Source organism: Erigeron canadensis, chromosome 9 (genome assembly GCF_010389155.1).
Source record: "Erigeron canadensis isolate Cc75 chromosome 9, C_canadensis_v1, whole genome shotgun sequence".
Lineage (NCBI taxonomy): Eukaryota > Viridiplantae > Streptophyta > Magnoliopsida > Asterales > Asteraceae > Erigeron > Erigeron canadensis.
Genome location: NC_057769.1, coordinates 2,917,403 through 2,932,674, shown reverse-complemented (window position 1 = coordinate 2,932,674; position 15,272 = coordinate 2,917,403). Strand labels below are relative to the sequence as shown.

The window sequence follows — 15,272 nt, the reverse complement described above, 5'->3', positions numbered from 1 at the left end:
ATTGCAGATTCAAGACTTTAGCACACGGTACAACAGCGCATGTTTAAGTTTTTTTTAAGAGGCATAATATTATTACTTTTTTAAACATAAAAGATATGTAAGTGGATTTTTTTTTTTTTGGTTAAGTATCATTATATAACTTTTAAATAATTGTTAAGTTTTGTAATAGGCTTAGTTAAAAACATATATATTTTTTATATGTATACATAAAAAAAAAAAATCGGGCTCCCTAAAAAACCAGGCCTTGCCGGTCGTTCACATCGGCCTATGTCTAAGCTGCCCTTGATTTTTATTATAAACACTTTTTACTCACAACAATAATATATTCATCTTTCTTATGAAAAAGATTAATTTTTATAAATCATCAATAAATATCATCAAACCACTTTTTGTCATTTACCTTCATGTCTCCTTATTTACTCATCCTTCCCCAACTTTCCTCAAATACAACTAAAGATGCACATTACCAACTTTAAGATTTTACACAACTTTAAGATTATTAAGTTAAGAGGAATACTGATTTCATAAGCTACTTTTATGTACGTTACCAACTTTAAGATTTTACACAAATGTTAACCGAACTATGATAAGTGCCAAATAATCCCTATAGGCATCTGATTCATGGATTCAAATCCAATAAGATTTAAAACCCTTATACACATATCACTCGTTAGGGTTTAAATCTTTGTTTATTTAATTAGTACACATTTATGTTTTGAAAAAGACGAGTCGAACTATTCTTTTCAGTTATTTCAACTGGAAGAGAACAAGTAAGAGAGGTTTAACATCCAATTATGGGCGCCTTCGTCGTTTAACATTTCTTCAGCACCATCTTGTTTCTTCAATCTTCCGATCTCGTTATATCTAGCAATAAATCTTCCTTTTACACGAGGTCGGCAATCAGCCAATGTTTTTCGACATACATACTGTTTAAAAACAATAAAATGTTTATCATTATGTAGTATTATTATTGTGGAAATTGAAGCATTTTCCTTGAAAATAGAGTTATCGACACAAATCGTCCATGTGGTTTACCCAAATAGTCAAGTTTCATCCCTGAAGATCCGAAACCTCAAGGTCAATCCTTTATAGGAGGATAAGGTTCCTATTTGGTCCTTTGACTTGTTGACCGTCAACTCCCCACCGTTAACCCCCTCACATGCCATTCACGTGAGGGATATTCTAGTCTTTTTTACTCTTTTGACTCTATTTGTCTCCCCCGTTTCTTTAACAAGATATGAAAAAACAATGATAAACATGATGATAAATAAATACATACAAAAATGATAAATCTGAAAAAGCAAAGTCAGATCTTAGATGGGTTAATTCAAATCATCGCTACTACTACTAATCAAAATTCCCAACTGAAGAAATATAGAGACACACATTTAAACCCATGTGATTGGGTTACACATTTGAAACCATTTACCGGAGTGACATCATATTCCGGCAGCAGCAGAAACATTCCGACAGCAGCCCTTTAAAACACCGGCCTAAATCTGCGGCCTCCTCACCATCTCGCTCGCTCTCTCTTCAGCTACATATATACACATGTATGATGTATGCATGTATGTATGTATACATATTATACATATATAAAACCCCATTAATTTCTGGATCTTCATTTATTCGGATTACAATCACAAATCCATAAACATTTGATTTGGATAAGAAATTAAACCCACAAATCTTGTTTCTACAAACCACTTACTAGGACACCATCAGGCATCAGTACATGATCACTCTCACTCGTACCGACACCAACACCAACACCATCTTCTTTCCCACATCTATCTATCGAGTTTTCATCTAGTGACAGCAACCACCAACAAAAGTTAGATCGATCGGAGGAATCAAAAGCGAGATGAGAAGCGATGGCGAGTGATACATCGCATTATGAAACATCCCTTTTTCAGTCGTCAACATTCCTCGCTATTTCATCGGTAAACTTGGCCGGAGATCTATGTAGATTTGGATTGAAAAATGATGGTGAGTTATACAATCTATTGTAGGAAAAAAAAATAAGAGGAAGATTAAAAAGAAAAAAAAAAAACAAAAACAAAAAGTGGATTTGATTTTGTTTTGATGATGGGTATCCTTGATTTCACGATCTTCGTCAAGCTGCTACACATAAGTTGTTTTCCATTTTTTGGGCTTTTATTATAAATGTGAGTTTTGAGAATTTAAGAAATAATACAGATCTGTGGTTTACGAGGAAAAAATATATGAGAAAAATGGATATGGTGATTAGATAAATGATGTAAATCTTGTTTTCTTTCTAGATCTATTTTTCTTCTTAAGACAATGCATTTCTTTTATATTTATGATTTCAGTTAGTATAATGAATTTGTTATCTATATGTTAGATTATGTGTATGTATCACCTGGTATTCTTTTAAGGGTGGGAAAGCGTGAGGAGGTTAACGGTGGGGAGTTGACGGTCAATAAGTCAAAGGACCAAATAGGACCTTATCCTCCTATAAAGGATTGACCTTGAGGTTTCGGATCTTCAGGGATGAAACTTGACTATTTGGGTAAACCACAGGGACGATTTGTGTCGATAACTCTTGAAAATATATATATAGAGAATTGAACAAAAATGACCAAGCCTCATATCAAGTATGGTGTACCTTGATTTTCTTGTTAAAGTTCCGTTGGTTTTTCTTGCTTTTGTAACGCTCAATGCTCTCTTTTTTCTCTTTGGACGAATAACGACACACTTTGTTCATGCTTTCTATGATGCTATTTCTCTCATTCGATAATGGACTTTCCGATGATCGAGAATTGTATTGTTTTGTATTGCCTCCCTATTGAATATAAATTGAAGCCAAAAGAGATTAGACTAGTTCATGAACAGTTACATTGCAAAATTACGTGGAACAATACATTAGTTAATTACATTATTAAAATTTAAGCAATTTTCTTTTCTTTTACTTTCAATTTAGATTTCTTCAAACTTCAATCAAAAATGAAGAAATTAAAAATTGGAGGGAAATGTAATAATTCATTCCACTTTTAATTAATGACAAATTAATTAATTAATATGTTATTTCAAAAATATAAAAAATTAATAACGTGACTTGCAAGCTTAGCTCATTAAAATCATACAAGGTAACACAAAATACCAGTATGTGGTTTTGGAAAAAGTTTTAGAACTACAAACCAAACGTAGGGTTAATGTGAGAATCAGAACTGTGAGAACCATCTGTTTCCTCTCTCTTTCTCCTTTTTGTGTGATTTTTCAATTTTATTTTTTGAATTTTTTTTATTTTCTTTCAACAAAAACCTATTCCAAAAAAAATAAAAATAATTTCTTTTTGTAAAAAATCATATAGGTTGCGTGTTGAAAACGTATGGATACGGTACTTGCGATGTCTTTATCCGTTTTAAAGGGTTGTCACCGGACGCATATGAGAATAGTATGGATTTACTGGATCGCGATCCAACAGAGGGTGACGGTTGGATATGGTTTAAATTTCTTTTTTGTAATGACCAAATTTATATCACTAATAAGCTTAATTTGGTCATTATTGTAGTTAGAGACCACATTTTAAGTGCACTTTTCGTCACAAATCTTATTAGTTAGAGACCAAATAAGGTTATTTTTTGTCATTATATAGCTTTTTTATTGTAGTGTTTAAAAACGTTAATCGTTTAACTCCAAATATTACAAACAAACTGAAACTAGTATCGTAACCGCGCAATGCGGCGATGGTAGTTGTGATGAAGGTCTGGTAGTGTCTGCGACAAGTGGTCATGGCGCAACAATTGGTGGTGGTGTTGAGTAATGCAGGTTGATGTAAATGTAATTGATATAGAAATAATAATAGATCAAAAGGAGGTAGCGGAGATATTTAAAAGATAAGGGATTAATTGTGTAAATTTATTTCATTAAGAGTATAATGATCATTTCTCATCTCTTCTTTTTCTAACTTTTTAAAAAAATATATAATTATTATGAATAAATATTATATGGATGTCCATATATGGTAACAATATCTTTGTATTACGTTAGAGAGATTTGTTTCTTGGAGAAGACTCCATCTTGTATCTATATAAACAAATATATTGATGAGATTAATAATATTGAACTCCATTCTCTCTATTTCTTTGTATTCTTTATTATTCTGTTTCTTTAGTTTTACAACACGTTATTAGCACGCTCTAAATCCTAAGTTAAAATTTTGACCGACAAATTTGTCTATTTTCAGTTCTTGTAAAATATGATCGGTTTAAACTAGGTTGCGTCGGCTGTAAATTTTTTATTTGTTTTGGATTTTCATAGTGGATGTGTGTTGGTGGTCTAGTTTTTGGTGGTCTTGTTTATGGCTTAAATTTCATTACTGTATAAACTTTTAAAAAATATATAATATTTTTTAATATTTTTTAAAAGTTTAAACAGTATCATATTATATAATATTTTTTTTATTTAATGGTTTTGCTTTAATTCCACCGCATCTTTTACCACTATAGTAGTATGCTTGTAATTTTGTTTTTCAAAACAAGCACAAATTAATTTTACTATTTGAGGCTATCTTCGACATATGGATCTTTATTCATCTGTTATTCATCATCTAAGTTTGTTTTTGGTTACGAAAGAAAAGATTTATCTAAATTATGGTTGATCGATAAAGCATAAGAATTTGTCTATCTTGAGTTTGTTTTCGCATTAGTATTATGCTTACAATTTTTTTAGTCCGCAATCTTTAAAGAAAAATAAAAGATGTCAACCGACTTCAGCCGCATCAATAAGCAATAACACTGAGACAAATCAATATGGTTACAAGTTCCAAATCTGATGAGATTGAAGTTCACAGGCGAAAAAGGTATTATCAGTTGAGGTAAATCTTCAACTTTGTCACATGTACATCTATTACTGCAACATTGAACTATTAATTAACCGTTTGATCTTATTAAGTAGCGTGAAAATCTTGATTAAATATACTCACGTACGGAGATTTCATATGTATATGCTGCATGAACTTCATCAATTACTTTGGTATATGCTTCACACATTCAAGATGTTTGCATCTATATCATCTTTGTATTATTGTGTTTAACTTGTGGTATTGTTGAGGTAAATTATCCACTTATTTTGATGCTAATCTAATTACGAATCTTTTAATTAGTTATAATTTTCTACAATAAATATATTATTCCTTTATTGCATCGATCTATTTTTTTTAATCAAAAAGAAAAAATTGGAGTTATATACGATAATTAAAGTTTAAAAACTTGAAACCAGGCATGGGTTTATATCAGAAAATACAAGGCGAGAGTTTTCGTTTAGAATTTCTATTTTATGAGACACTATTCGTAGTTATATATTTTTCCATTGATATAAAAGATTTAATATATTATTTGATTTAATTATTTATATGTATGTATTGGATGATTTAAGTTAAGTATTTGCAGATGATTTGCGAATAGATTATATGGCTTATCTGTTTATTAGATTTTGAATATTACAAAAACGACATGATATCTAGCTAATTCAGATTTTTTTAAGGTTAAGATATAAATACCAAATTGTGATTTGTTTTTTTTTTAAGAAGTTCAGTTTTAGTCAAAATCTTGGCTTGCAACTAGCTAGATTATAAACAAAGACAGAGAACATAAGTTTATTTGGCTAGAACGGCCGGATTAGAATACATGCATGGCGGATCATATTTAGCGAAATAGAATATATACTTGATAGTAATTGATCCGTAAATAATTCATATTGATTGTGTTACCATAATATATATTTTACATGATGACACCGTAGCTAATGGGCTAGTATTGATCATAAAGTTAATACGAAATCATAAATAAATATATACATTGCAAATAAATGATATAGCATCTCGATTGATTTTGGTTGATGCATACATATGCAAGTTTAAGTTTGTGGTATAGTGATTAATGTAATGAGCATGGTTTAGACATGTTTTATTTGTTCCTGTTTTAGATATTTTGATAGTCGAACAATGATAAATATATATAACTCGAATTGTATGTTCACTTTATATGACTATAAGTCAATGAAATATCGTACTTTTAAGTTTATTAAATTATGTGAAATCTTTTGAGGAACTACTACAAATTTACATGAGAAACAAATGTTTTGAGATATACAATTAGCTTGTACGAAGCACAATGAGTCTAACGAAGGTTTATAGATTTTGATTATTTGATTAATTGGCATGACCGGTTTGACCATCCCGGGTCAATGATGATGCAAAAGAGTAAAGAGATTTAAGTATTTTAAATTGAGGTCATTTGCTGTATTAGAAAGTATATGCCAAAAAAGATAAGGACTGAATCCTTTTAATTTAATGGAACATATGATAAATACAAGAGATTAAAGTGATGATAAATTATGCTTAAGAACACAAAGACTTTTGGTGGCAAGTTGCCTTTTTCTGATGTTTATTTCTGACAATTAAGAAAACTGCATACAATGAAGATAAATAGGAACAAACCCACTATCTTGACCCACTTTCTACTTGGCCCTAAAGACTAGGAAACTACCCACTACTTCTATGACTTCTTCTACTCTCATATGCTTAAATAAAATTACTTAAATAAAAGTAAACAATAAACTTAAAACATAGACACGTGGACTCCAAAGATGAGCTGAAAATGTTAATTTAACACTCCCTCTCATTTACAGCTTCCATCAGCTTCAGATCTTCACAGAACGCATCCATTCTTGCACCTGACAAACTTTTGGTAAACACATCTGCCACCTGGTCTCTTGTATCAACCCATTGTAGATCAATTTCACCTCTTAAAACTTTCTCTCTTATAAAATGACAATCCACTTCTAGATGTTTAGTCCTACTATGAAAGACTGGATTTTGAGCCAGTTTGATCGCTGATTGATTGTCACACAACAATTGAATCGGATAGTCCATCTTTTGATTCAGGCCTTTCAAGAGACTGACCAACCATACACACTCTTGAGCCGCCATAGCTGCAGCTCGATACTCGGCTTCGGTGGTTGATAACGACACTGTAGCTTGACGTTTACTACACCAGGACACCGGACTCGAACCAATCATGAAAACATAACCAGTAGTCGATCTTCTCTCATTCAAGTCCCCAGCATAGTCTGCATCACAAAACCCCATAAGCTTAGGTCCCGACTCCCTCTTGAAAAATACTCCTTGTCCAATTGTAGCTCTAATGTACCTCAACACCCGCTTCATGGCTATCAGGTGTTGCTTTCTTGGATCCTGCATAAAGCGACTCAGAACCCCGACGGCAAACGAAATGTCGGGTCTTGTTAGAGTAAGATATATAAGACTACCCACCATACTTCTATATGCTGAAGGATCATCTAATTTCTTTCCTTCGTGAGCATATAACCTGCTACCAGGTTCCATTGGAGTAACTGCCGGCTTACATGTTAACATATTGAACTTTTGTAAGAGATCACCTACATACTTCTTTTGATGCAATAAAAATCCATCTTCACAGTAGGTCAGCTCCAGACCAATAAAATGAACCAACTTTCCCAAATCCTTCATATTAAATCTAACACATAGATTTGCTTTTAGTTGAGTGATTTCTTCTTGTACATCTCCAGTGATAATAAGATCATCAACATAAACCAAGACTACAACAACTTTGTCATCTATCTTCTTAACAAATAAACTTGTATCAGCGTTAGTTAAGTGAAAACCATTTAACTCTAAAAATTCAGCCATCTTACCAAACCAAACTCTTGGTGATTGCTTCAGCCCGTAAATGGCCTTCTTTAGTTTACACACGTAGTCTGGACGATCTTGACTTTCAAAACCACTCGGCTGATCCATATATATCACGTGATCGAGCTCTCCATAAAGAAACGCGTTGTTGACATCCATTTGAGTCAACTCCCACTGTTTACATGCTGCAATTGCCAACAGGACTCGCACTGTTGTTAACTTGGCTACCGGGCTGAAAGTTTCTTCAAAATTAACGCCATATTCTTGTGAGAACCCACGAGCAACCAGCCTTGCTTTGAACCGATCTACTGATCCATCAGCCTTCTGTTTCAGTTTGAAAACCCATTTACAACTCACTGGCTCCACACCATCAGGTTTTGGAACTAATTCCCAGGTTTCATTTCGATGCAAGGTTGCTATTTCTTCTTCCATTGCTCGTCGCCATTCTTCTTTTAGAATAGCTTCTTCTGAGTTTCTTGGTTCTGTCAAAACATCTTCCACAATAGCAACATATGCATACTTGGGATTGTGTTTACATACCCGTTCTGAACGTCTTAGAACCAAACTCCCTTGATTACCGGTATCACTGTTACGGGCTGCTCTGTTTTCGTCACCATGATCATCTTCCATTTCAACATGAACATCATCGGTAAATTTTAACACAACCTCTGGATTTTCAAGATCCTCCTTGAGTTGCTCACTGTCCGGCAACAGTTTGTTTTCGCTTGACCACCATGAAGACTGTTCATCAAAGATGACATTCCTTGACACATACACTTTGCCACTATTAGGGTCGCAACATCTCCAACCTTTCCTTTCCGAGTCATATCCTACAAATACACAGTGGATAGCCTTTTTCTCCATCTTATGGCGGAGGTGAGATGGAACAAAGACATAACATACACAGCCAAATACTCAAAAATAACTTACATTTGGTTTAGTGCGGGTCAACTTCTCATATGGTGAGACATAATCGAGGCTCTGTGAGGGGACCCGATTGGTCACATAACAGGCCACTCGCATTGCTTCAGCCCAGAAACGACCCAGTAAGTTTTTATCGTGAATCAAACTTTTTGTCACTTCACCCAAATGCCTATTCTTGCGCTCCGAGACGCCATTCTGCTGTGGTGTATTAGGACATGTCAATTGCCTTTTAATCAACTTCTTTCTCAGATAATAATCGAACTCAGTGGACATATACTCTCCACCATTATCAGATTGCAAGCACTTGACTTTACACCCCGTCATGAGTTCAGCATCAGTTTCAAATTCTTTGAATTTGTTTAGAACTTCACTTTTCTCCTTCATAAAGTAAATCCAAACAAATCTTGAAAAATCATCAATAAATGTAACCATATACCTGAGACCTTGTGTTGATGCTTGTTTCACCGGGCCAAACACATCTGAGTGAACAAGTTCAAGTGCTTTTGTTGATCGATGACCTGAGCTTTTGAAAGGCAATTGCTTGGCTTTGCCGAATTGACATCCTGAACACACACCATCCTTGTTTATGGTTAAATTAGGCAGCCCAGCAACAAGTTTTCTTTGCACCATTAGGCCTAATTTATCAAACCCTACATTGCCAATTCTCTTATGCCACAAATCGCCGGTCTGCTTTCCTTTTGCCTTTTCGACATAAGCCGATTCAGCATTCAGAACATAAAGTGATTCATGTTTCTGACCTTGCAGAATTGGTGTCGATGGAGTCTCAAATTCCTTGTACACGCTCACTTCTTTTGGGCCAAAGAGCACGTACAAACCATCTGTTGTCATCTGAGGCACGGAAATGAGGTTCCTTCACATTCCTGGAACATGATACACGTCTCTTAAAACCAACTCGGGTTTCCTACCCTCTGATTTGAAAACAACATCACCAATATCTTTTATTGGATGTTTCGAGTTATCAGCAATTGTTACAACCCGACTGCCCCCATACTTGATAATATTCTGAAGTCGTTTCTTGTCTCCAGTGAGATGATTGGATCACCCTGAATCAACAATCCAGTCATCTAACCGGTTTTCATGAGTTTCAGTAGTGGCTGGACATGCGACCTCTTCATCTACTTGAGCTACTAAAGCTTCAACGTCCCAACCATTTTCTACTTCCACCGTAGCAGCATTCCCTTCATCGTTCACTGCACCAGGACAATTACGAGTCATGTGGCCCTTACGTCCACACTTGTGGCATTTAAACGGAAATTTCTTTCCATAGTAGCGAGGCTTTCGTCCGCCAGAGCCCTCACTTCGATCAGAATTCACAGCCTTCTTGTTACTTTGATCAAAAGGCTTGTTCTTGTCGTTATTCTGGTATGATCTCTAAGGCCTACTATTATACCGACCCTTTGATCTCTCGGCGTACAAAACTTGATCCTCCTGCTTCGAACTAGACCCAACTGACAGACTCCCCAACTGTTTGACCAGTGTCTCTTGACTAGCCAATAAATTCTCGAACTCGCCCAACGTCGGTTGTGTTGGCCAACCCTCTACAGCCATAACATAACTTCTGTACTCAGGCTTCAATTCGTGAATGATAATGCGTTTCATCCTTGCATCACCAATAACAGATTCTTTTTCAAGAGTTTCGATTTCCCGACACAAAGTCTTGACTTTGTGAAAATATTGTGGAATTGTTAGGTCCTGTTGAGTTATACTTAATAACTCATTCTCTAACAATTGAAGCCGGGCATCATTCTTCTTTGACAGAACCTCTGCCAGAGTATCCCACGCCTTTTTGGGATTAGTCACATCCTTGATATGATCAAGGAGTTCTTCTTCAACCGTAGTCTTCAGGACAAACAACGCTTTACCTGCTTTAACTCTCCATTTCCGTAGAGCACCATCCGCCGTCTCTGGTGAGGGCTCCTCTGTATCGGCCCCTTGAGTAACCTCCCAAAGATCTTGCCCCTGCAAATACGAAGAAAGATACGTAGCCCATGTCTTGTAAATCTGGTTATTCAATTTCTTCACACCGCCAATTAGTTGCAGGTCTGACATCTTGAATGGTGGCTCTGATACCACTTTGATAAATACAAGAGATTAAAGTGATGATAAATTATGCTTAAGAACACAAAGACTTTTTGTGGCAAGTTGCCTTTTTCTGATTTTTAATTCTGACGATTAAGAAAACTGCATACAATGAAGATAAATATGAACAAACCCACTATCTTGACCCACTTTCTACTTGGCCCTAAAGACTAGGAAACAAAATAGGAAACTACCCACTACTTCTATGACTTCTTCTACTCTCACATGCTTAAATAAAATTACTTAAATAAAAGTAAACAATAAACTTAAAACATAGACACGTGGACTCCAAAGATGAGCTGGAAATGTTAATTTAACAACATATGCGAAGGAGATGTAAGTAGGCCTATACATCGTCCGAAATACCATTTAGTGTTTAAAATCGATGCATCGTCTAAATGGGTCACCAAAGTCGCAACATGATGTTTGCGTAATTAATTGCTTATCTTGTAAGATTGAGAGCATGTTCCATATTGTATTGGCAATAATGATTATTGAGAGCAAATGAATGACTATAGATTGGGGCCATGTTACTTAACATGCAATAATATGAACTTGCATCATGCCAATAATGTTCCTCCCATTGAAATTAGTTTATGGTCAGAAACCAAATGTCTCATAAGAGTTTTGAATGTGCAATATATGATTAAGTTGCTCCACCAGAATGCACAAAGATGAGACTTTGAAGAATGTTGGAAATAATGTTGGGAAAATAGACGTGCCTTGGAAGTGTGTAGGCTCATGCTTTGATTCAGTTCGAAACGGTCTGATTACACTAGACATTAGTATGGCTGTTTTGGGCATGAGTTGGAACATGAAAGAGGTGTACGTATTCAATAAAGTCATCGTACGTATTCAATAAAGTCATCGTTGGAATATTGTTTATGGCTTAAGTTTTCATTAACATAATTTAGTTTTCCCAACATTAGGGGGAGATGTTCCCTACATTAGGGAAAGTGAAAAGCAGCTAAAGAACTTAAGAATGAATTATCAAAGATCCTCACACCAATGAATATAAGCTTAAAGTTTGTGGGATAATTCATTGAAAGTATTTAGTAATTGCCAGCAATGTTAACTGACGAAAAAGCTGCTTATGCTCCAATTGATAATGAGTGATAGAAAAGTCGATTCCAAAATAAAAGCCTCGAAATAAAAGGAGCATAAAATTTCGATGGTCAAATTCGAGGTACAAAGACCCCAAGAGATTGATGATGAGAAACTATACATGGAGGTTTCTGAGAAACCCCGAGTACCTGGAAATAATGAGATCTCATGAGTTGTGACATGTCTAGAGACTTATGGAATCGAAAATAAAAACGACGTCGAGATTTATTAAATATGATAGCGCTAAGAGTTTGAATAAAGTGAGGATCTTGAAAGTATGCATGCACATAAATTGATATGATATGGAAAATTGGTCAAAGATGAAAAGACGCTAGTAGTTTGATACATGAAGTCCAAGCAGTTGAGATTGAAGAAATTTGGTGGAAGCAACTAAATTGAAAGTCTGGCAAAATGAGAAAGTCTTGGTTCGCGTCTAAAGAATATGAAAAGAGCTCATTCGATATTGAGATTTCATGAGGAATATAAAATTCATGAAACATGCCTTGTGATTTAAAATGATGGAAACACGTGTGAAAAGTTCTCGAGAATAGAAAATATTAAAGAAATCCGGATATGAGTATGATATAAATTTCGTTTATTGTGATGATTTGAATATTAATGGAACTATGAGGAAGTTTTCAATAATGATTGAATAATGGAATGTGAAATAAAAGACAAGGATTATCTTGTTTACGAATCTTAGAGATAAATGACGTTCATGTTTATGGGTCAAATAATACTGTAATGCCCCTATGACTTTCAAGATAATGATTACAATGTTGAGTTGAAAGTGTCACTGAAGCACTGAAATTGAAGCAAAGAGATTTATATTATTTAGACATTTAATATGCAAAACATCGAATATGTTTGGGATTGATAAGAATTTTAAGTGATGTGATCATGAGGGGGAGAAGATACGCGTTGCACTCTTTTTCCTTTGAGCAAGGCTTTGTCCCACTGGGTTTTCCTGTCAAGGTTTTTAATGAGGCAACATCCCCAAGCATATCAAAAGAATTATGTACTCTTTTCCCTTCACTAGATTTTTGTCCCATTGGGTTTTCTCTAGTAAGGTTTTAACGAGGCATAATGTCTTTAATCGATGGACATCCAAGGGGGAGTATTATGAATAAATATTATATGGATGTCCATATATGGTAACAATATCTTTGTATTACGTTAGAGAGATTTGTTTCTTGGAGAAGACTCCATCTTGTATCTATATAAACAAATGTATTTATGAGATTAATAATATTGAACTTCATTCTCTCTATTTCTCTTGTATTCTTTATTATTCTGTTTGTTTAGTTTTACAACAATAATCTTTATTTATAGTATAGAAATATGGATTAAGGTTCTTAGGCCTATCGGTATCTAAGACTAAAATTGTGGTTTCTAATCCTTTTGTAGAAAAATTGATAGATATGTAGTGTACTGGTGTGTTTTCCATTCACTCAAACACACAATAACACTATATAATCTTATATGCTTATTGTACCTAGCAGTGGCGGTTCTGAGAATTCAAATATCCCGGCCGAAACAAGAAATAAATGTCCATAACTTCTACCGAATTTAAATGTATAAACAATTTTATTTTTTTATAAATGATAACTAGCATTATAACAAAAAATTATATATGGATAATAAAATCACAATTTTAGAATTACAATTCCATAGTAGTTACTTATTTACTTTTTAGACATTAATTAAAATAAAATCAAATATATATTTATATTATGACACATCTTTTTAGCGTATTATATACATTATATATATAATATATATCTAGGTTTTAGGTAAAATAAAACAAGTATTAAAGTAAAACATATAAAACAATAGGTTTTTCTTCACTGAAAATCACTGTGCATCATGAAATTGATCATGCATCAATTGCTTCGTGTATCACCGGGAATCGGGTTTGCACATCCTCTAGGCCTCCCCTCTGACTACCTAGCTATCTTAGACAGACATCGTATTCAAAGAGAGAATTGATAAATGTACCACAACTTTTGATTCATCTACCATAATATACAAGCTTTATAGCTGACTGTATAAGTAAATAATATATAGTAGTGTTAAATATATCAAAGCTTGTGGTACAAATATCACCTCCCATTTAGAAAACACCACACCTAAATAGACCCTTAACCCAATCTAGAAAAGTTTTTGAGTTTGTGTACGTATATTATAACTTTTGACAAGATCCCATGATAGGAACAAAGTTTATATAGTGGAGTTGTAACTGTTAGAGCCTATCTTTTCTAAGCAAATGAAATAGACCGTTGACATAAAATTAAGCGTAAAACAAACTCATTAATAAGGTCTTTGACCTTAAGGAAGTTACCTAGGTTCGAGTCTCACTTTCCATATTTATGGGGTGTTTTAATAGAGATCTTTTGAGAGTTCTGGTTCATCCCAGACATGTATGTAATTTAGGAACAGAAGTAGATTAGAATGTCGTTTTAAAAATAAAGAAAAAAGAAGACTATATACCTTAACTTATTATGTAGAATAGTCTCTCTTTTTTTTAAGTTGTAGAATAGTCTTATAGTTCAAATCTAATCATTTTCTAATGCCAATGAATATGTATTAGTAGGGTTTAGCTAACTATAGCCCATAGTTAAGCATTTTATTTTTATATATATATATGGCCATATGAGACTTAATTAAATCTAGTAAACTTATATATATAATTCCGGTCTGACGAATATATATAATAGTTACATGAATCTTGATCATTGCTTTTTATTAGTTAAAGTCGAAAATTGTCTAAAAACGTATATTAATTTTTTTCATAATTATGATCATAATTAAATTACAGGTATATAAGATGTAAATAAAATTAAGAAGAAAAATACCTTCAAATCGGCATACTTGACAATCTTGATGATGGAACAATTGCTCTCCTTCGAGTCAAATAACCGAGTTGGAGATGACACGAATTCGTTAAACATTTCGTTATTGTTCACCTGATTGACAACAAATTCGTTGTCCAACTCAAACTGTGGAATGGCTAGAGGAAGTGATTTTCGTGGTGTTGGCCCCGACAAGGTAACAAAATCTGAGGGGAAACTTTCGTGGCTAAAGCCGAGCATATCGATCGTGTGGTGTTTGTTTTGGGGGAAGAAAGTGTGCATGGCTATGCTATTGTGACACACTATTATTAATATATAGAAAATTATCACTTAGTCTTGAACAGAAAAAGCTATCCATTATTAAGTTGACCCATTTTTATCTTATGTACGTTCATGTTGAGTGGGTGCAAACATTATTAGTACGTAATAGTGTAATACATTCACACGACAAAGTTAGTTTAAATGAAAAGAATATAATATATACTTTATTATTTTACACATGTTAAAAATATGATCTTGCTTAATACTTAAGAATGAGAAACGATATTAGTATTTTTTTTTCTTTTTCAATCGGTACAACATATGTACATTTTTCTGGT

General features: G+C 33.8%; 1 protein-coding gene across 1 annotated transcript; it reads right to left on the bottom strand.

Annotated features, from left to right (window-relative positions):
- Positions 1 to 660: 660 nt before the first annotated feature.
- Positions 661 to 14,929, bottom strand: LOC122583848 (zinc finger protein CONSTANS-LIKE 9-like). Its single transcript, XM_043756225.1, has 3 exons — positions 14,677 to 14,929; positions 2,630 to 2,806; positions 661 to 926 (listed from the first exon to the last, which is right to left on the bottom strand). The coding sequence occupies exons 1-3, from the start codon at positions 14,911 to 14,913 to the stop codon at positions 753 to 755; spliced, it is 588 nt and encodes a 195-aa protein (XP_043612160.1). The 5' UTR covers positions 14,914 to 14,929; the 3' UTR covers positions 661 to 752.
- Between the last annotated feature and the right edge of the window lie 343 nt (positions 14,930 to 15,272).